At 30.3% G+C, this 5,922-nt stretch overlaps 1 protein-coding gene across 1 annotated transcript; it reads left to right on the forward strand.

Moving 5' to 3' along the window:
- The first annotated feature begins 221 nt into the window (after positions 1–221).
- LOC129887135 (transcription factor MYB4) lies at positions 222–3,214 on the forward strand. The gene is made up of 4 exons (XM_055962095.1): positions 222–386; positions 476–605; positions 1,511–1,977; positions 2,573–3,214. The coding sequence occupies exons 1-4, from the start codon at positions 254–256 to the stop codon at positions 2,974–2,976; spliced, it is 1,134 nt and encodes a 377-aa protein (XP_055818070.1). The 5' UTR covers positions 222–253; the 3' UTR covers positions 2,977–3,214.
- Positions 3,215–5,922: the final 2,708 nt, after the last annotated feature.

The following is a 5,922-nucleotide window of genomic DNA, read 5'->3' on the forward strand; positions in this document are numbered from 1 at the left end:
ATGTTTCTTTGTAAAAGTAATCTCATACCTAAAAAGATTCGAATTCAAAATCTCATATTAAGGATATCAATCTCTTTCAAAGAGTGACGTGCAATTTAAAAAAGCTTATTAAGTCAACCTTTGGTACGTTAATAAGTCCACGTAATATTAGCTAGAGTGTAGTGAGGGTAAAAAGGAGGAGAGGGGTCCATTTATTTGTGTCGTTTCTCTATTTATTGGGACTAATTGTCATGGCTCCACATTGCAAGTAACAATGGGAAGAGCGCCTTGTTGTGAGAAAGTTGGTCTGAAAAGAGGCAGATGGACTGCTGAAGAAGATCAAATTCTCACTAATTATATTCATGACAGTGGAGAAGGCTCATGGAGGTCCTTACCCAAAAATGCCGGTACCATTTTCTTCTAATCTAAACTTTAATCATCCTCCTAGCTACTTATTACTATTTTCTTTGTTTTACATTTTATGTATATTTTGAAGGATTATTGAGATGTGGAAAGAGTTGCCGACTGAGATGGATTAATTATTTGAGGTCTGATCTCAAGAGAGGTAATATCACTTCTGAAGAGGAAGATATAATCATCAAATTGCATGCAACTTTGGGAAACAGGTAATTTAATTATTCCTTAATTTGCCTTTTTAACTCTTACTAAATCACTTATTTTAATTTTTCTAAAAAAGAATGTCACCTTTAGACTTCTCATCTTATAGTTATAAACACCTTTAGTATAGTAACTTTTTTACACTATCATATCACTCAAAATCATATTATGAATCATCCTATTATAATAAGACGAGTTACCTTTTATAATAAATAAATCAACACCGACCATGGTGCATATAACTTAAATTTATCACATAAAACGGATGGAGTTTACTTTTTCACCTTCATTTCATGTTTACTCCACTTTATAGTACTGTTTTCCTAGGGAATAAAGGCATATACAATAGTTCCGGATACTTCGTAGGACATTTTTGTATATTTTTTTATGTTAATCATCTCTAGAAGCTCTTACCCTTTTGGTATTTTGATGATTCGAACTCAAAACATTGAGGTTGTAGGTGATGACTACTTATCATCCGAGCAACTTTCTCTTGGACATCCATTTATGTTGCTGAATAAGTTAATTAAATTGGTGCCCCCAAGTAAAAATACTCTGTATTTTCACAGGACAAGTGACACATGCATGCTTTAGCAATCAATCGTTTCAACTTAACTTTTCTATTATTAGTCCTATAGCAACTTTAGTCAGAGTGACTTTAATTATCGGTGATAGTACAACTTCAGTCTTAAGTTGGATGTATGCATATATCAGCCATGCTGACTAATTTCAAGAAAGAAAGATATATAGGCCATATAGGGAGTACTCCTATATGATAATACAATTTAGAAAAGGGAGAAAAGTTGATTTGTTAGTTGTGATATTAAATATTATGATTAGTACGTATACCATCTATCTAACATCTTCTAGTATCAACTAATAAATCAATTTTTTTAAACTTATATTTATGCAGATGGTCTCTAATAGCAGGATATTTACCAGGTAGAACAGACAATGAGATTAAAAATTACTGGAACTCTCATCTAAGTCGAAAAGTTGAAAGCTTAAGAATACCAAGCGATGAAAAGCTGCCTAAAGCTGTTGTTGATTTGGCTAAAAAGGGTACATTGAAGCCAATTAAACATTGTAGAAAAACAATTAGCCGATCCATTATGAAGAAAAATAAAATGTCAAACTTGTCTGAGCCTAAGCAAGCTAAAGAAAATAGTACTAGTGGGTCTTTGAGTGGAACAGTTCCTATCCCCTCAACACCAAACATATTGGAAAAAGAGGCATTATCTAGTACAAATAGCTCATTTCTAGATGGTAATATGCCAGCTAGTGATAGTGCCATGGAATTAATGCAAGAAGATGTAGCAAAGGTAGCGGCGCCAGATTCTTGGGAGGTATCTAGAGAGGCCCAGAGAAGCCTTAGTTCAGGTACAAGTGATTACATTTTTAATTACTTAATCATAGTTTATGTACATTCATTTATGTGCGGATCTAATTCTTTTTAATGAATTTTCTTTTTGATAATAGTGACATGTTGAAATGTGTGATTATTTTATCTAATAATTTACTTGTTAAAGAGAGCATATTTTTCATTACTACTTTGTGTCTTGATACAAACTCTTTAGATTCAACATTCAACTATAGGCAAATTTACTGCAAAAATTATGATCCACGTGAATTTATGATCTTTTCGTAAAACTGAATATTTTATGTATATATTTCTAAAATTGATATAATATTATCAGCTAATATCGATGCTTCAGAAAAATTGAATGATGGACTTGGACGGTTGGTTAAATGTTGAGTTATCTTGTCTAGACGAATAAGAATATTTTCACTTAGTATTTCTCTTTCTTCTTTTAACCTTGTGCGCCCATGTATTAGATATCGTCGATCTGCCCATATTATTTAGTTTAAGATCATATTAGTTTTGTTAAACTTCATCATATCCAGCTTAACGGGTCCATCTGTATGAGCCTAGTTTTATTATGGGTTTGGTTAACCATTTTTTTTTCCTGAGCAGATAGTGTGATGGAATGGCCAAGGCTCGAGGAGATTATGCCAGACGTGGTGACTAATGATGAAGATATGGACCCAAATTTCATTTTGGGTTGTTTAGAAGAAGAAGTTAGCAACACGGCAGGGAAAGGAAATAGTTACTCATGTATTAATGAAGGTAATAAAAAAGTAGAATGGAATTGGCAAGATGATCATGAATTAGTATGGCCAACGCCGCCATGGGAATTAGAATCAGAGCAAGAGAACATAATTCCTAGTTGGCCACTATGGGATAGTAATGACACTGATTTACTTCAAAATTGCACCATTAATCATGAAGCAACAACAGTGGAAATGGATTCCATGCACATTATGAGTGAAATTAATAATCAAAACCATAGCGCCCTTGTCTCTTGGCTTTTGTCCTAGAAATATGTATATGTGGCACTTCTTTTGATTAGTTTGTAAGTAGACGTATGTCCCTAAGAATATATCACTTTTGGTTTCGTGTAACATGGAAATTGGAATGACTAGTTTATGTACATATTTTAAGTTGCATGTCATTGTTTACAAATATCGTCAAGTCAATTTAAATATATGAATTGATGTAGTAATAAATGTTGTTATTACTTTTTCCGTTTTAATGAAAACCTTTTGAATCTTGTTATATTATTTAAAATGTAGAATCTCTTGATCTTATATAATATAAAATGTTGAAATTATAAAAGAAAGACATTTTTTTAGAATATATTAAAAGGGATACTTAATATTGGTGTATATGCATTTTATTATTAAAAGAAAATATTAAGTGCATATGTTAATGGTATAAATTGTGGTAGAAGATGACTATTGGTTATTGTGACATATATGACCATTAGTTCTTGTAACTCTTATGGTCATTAATTTTTGTAACTCATATGAACATTAGTTTCTTGTAACTTATGTAACATCTATCACATTTATCTACCCCACTGCCCTTCATTCTATTCATTGATTACATGGAAAAAAATTTCACCTATAAATAATGGTGGTTCTTCCTTTGTGAAATGGATGAAAAATAAGTATGAGATGAAATATGTCAAGTGTGAAGAATATTATAATGTGTAATAGTAAAAGAGAGAATTGGGACAAAAAAAAATATTCTAAGTCTTCAACTATATTTACTATACAAAAAGAGTAATTATATGTTGAAGGAAGATGTTCTTTTGTGGAGCATTGGACTCTTCAACTAATCCGGAGTTGTTTGAATCACACAACGTTGTTGGGTTGTTGTATCCTGGAGGGGACAAGTCAAGAGATATACTGCTGGATCAGTGTAGATTATGTCGCATTGAGCTTGAATCTCTTTAAAGAGAGCGAGATATCCGAGCCTCAGCCTGAATAAATTTTTATTCATTTTGTCATTTTATTTTCAACTGTAATTTAGTGTATTTGTAGTATATTACACCAACACTTAATTTGAATAAAATAAAATACTAAATTGAGTAAAATAGCAACTAGCTAGCTAGCCTTTTATAATACATTGACAAATTAAACAAGGATAATGTATAAATATACTTACAAACTTGATTTCATCTAATATTTTTGTCCTTTAATTATGTATAAATAATATTTAAATTTGTATTAAATTGAACAAGCAGATACATGCATTTTACGAGACATAATACACATACGACGCCACATAGAGTGCCGCGGTGAAAGCAAATTGCCACGTATAAGTCCAGTGGCAGAGCCACCTTGTGGTTAAGGGGTTCATCTGAACCCCATTTGGAAGAATTATACTATTAATATATGATTAAAATAATTTGTTATTTATATATAGTAGATGTCGAACCACTTTCGACTAGTTCGTGTGTCTAATTCTTCAGATTTTGAACCCCCTTAGTCAAAATTCTGGCTCTGTCACTATATATGACAGGTGTCTACTTATTTAACTCTATATAAATTCAAGTGTCTACTTATGCACACACAAAATTAAACTACATAAATGTCAAATAAGGTCATGTTAAATGACGCTTTTATACTGTAGACATCGAAACTTTATGGGACACTATAAGACGTGTTCAATTTAAGTTGGGGCTCTACAAGACGTGTTCGATTTCAGTTGGAACTCTACAAGACATGTTCAATTTCAGTTAGGGTTCTAGGTGGCTACTACATCCTAAATCCTAGTTTATGCCTATATAGAAGGTATTATATTTTCTTGAAAATTCATCTCGAAAATTTCACAAATTCATAGAATATTCACAAAGATAGGATCAAGATGTGGACAGACTCTTCTTGACAATCAAATGCGTCAATAAGATTCACAAAATACTCTTTATATGGAGATCAAATAAATCTCAAGAAGGTTCAAATTATACAATGTTCGAAAAATACACCACTAATGATCATTGAATCACGAAAAAATCTTAGAAGAGAAGAATAAAGGGATAAAGAGATTTTTACTCATAATGTTTATAAAAAAAATAATTTATATTTTATTTGTAATTGTAATTTATTTTTTATCACTTTAAAATTTATAGTAAACATATACATTATGCTATTAAACAGTTATGTCCATATATATAAGTCAAATGCTTCTTGTCCGTGATTGCATGCAGTACCTTGAATGCGGGAACCTGACAATTAATATCGGTCATTTCACATTTTAACACAAAAATATATTTTAATGTCGACTTAATTTATCTAAAAAAATTTATAAGATAAAAAAATAAGTTGGCATCTTATAAGTTGTTTTAGATAAGCTAAGTCAAATAGATCAAATTATTTTTTTGAGCTTATTTTAAATACAAAATAATTTTAAGTTAATCAGCCAAACACTTAAAAAAATTGAAACTTAGCAACTTATTAGCCAATCCAAACCGACTCTTATCCATGAGAAAGATTGAACGGGCTACGAAAAATAACATATCTAAATCTTCATTTAGCTTCCTCTGTTTTTTTGGGAAAATAAATAAATGAAAATATATTAAAAGTAGTATTAAAATTGTAGGAAGTAAGACCGATAAAAAGATATCAAAATTTTTTTGCAAAGGAAGTAAGACCATAATAAAAAATGGAGGTATATTTTACATAGGTTACAAAATAAAAATATTATATAATATAGAAAGATGTTACATACATGGGAGATTAAAAATGATAAAAATAAAATAAACTTCGCATAGAATAAAGATGAAATAATGGTTACTTTTCAAAATTGAGAGAAAGTTTAATTTTTTAAACTAAAATTAAAGGATATAAATGATTTTCGCCCTTAAATTTTTTTATATCAAACGTTAAAAGGATTTTTATTTTTATATGTAAAAGATTAAAAATGAAGTACAAAAAATCTTTATAGGACATAGGCCACTGATTTTAATTCGCTTAGGAGTT

This window comes from Solanum dulcamara, chromosome 4, assembly GCF_947179165.1.
Source record: "Solanum dulcamara chromosome 4, daSolDulc1.2, whole genome shotgun sequence".
NCBI lineage: Eukaryota > Viridiplantae > Streptophyta > Magnoliopsida > Solanales > Solanaceae > Solanum > Solanum dulcamara.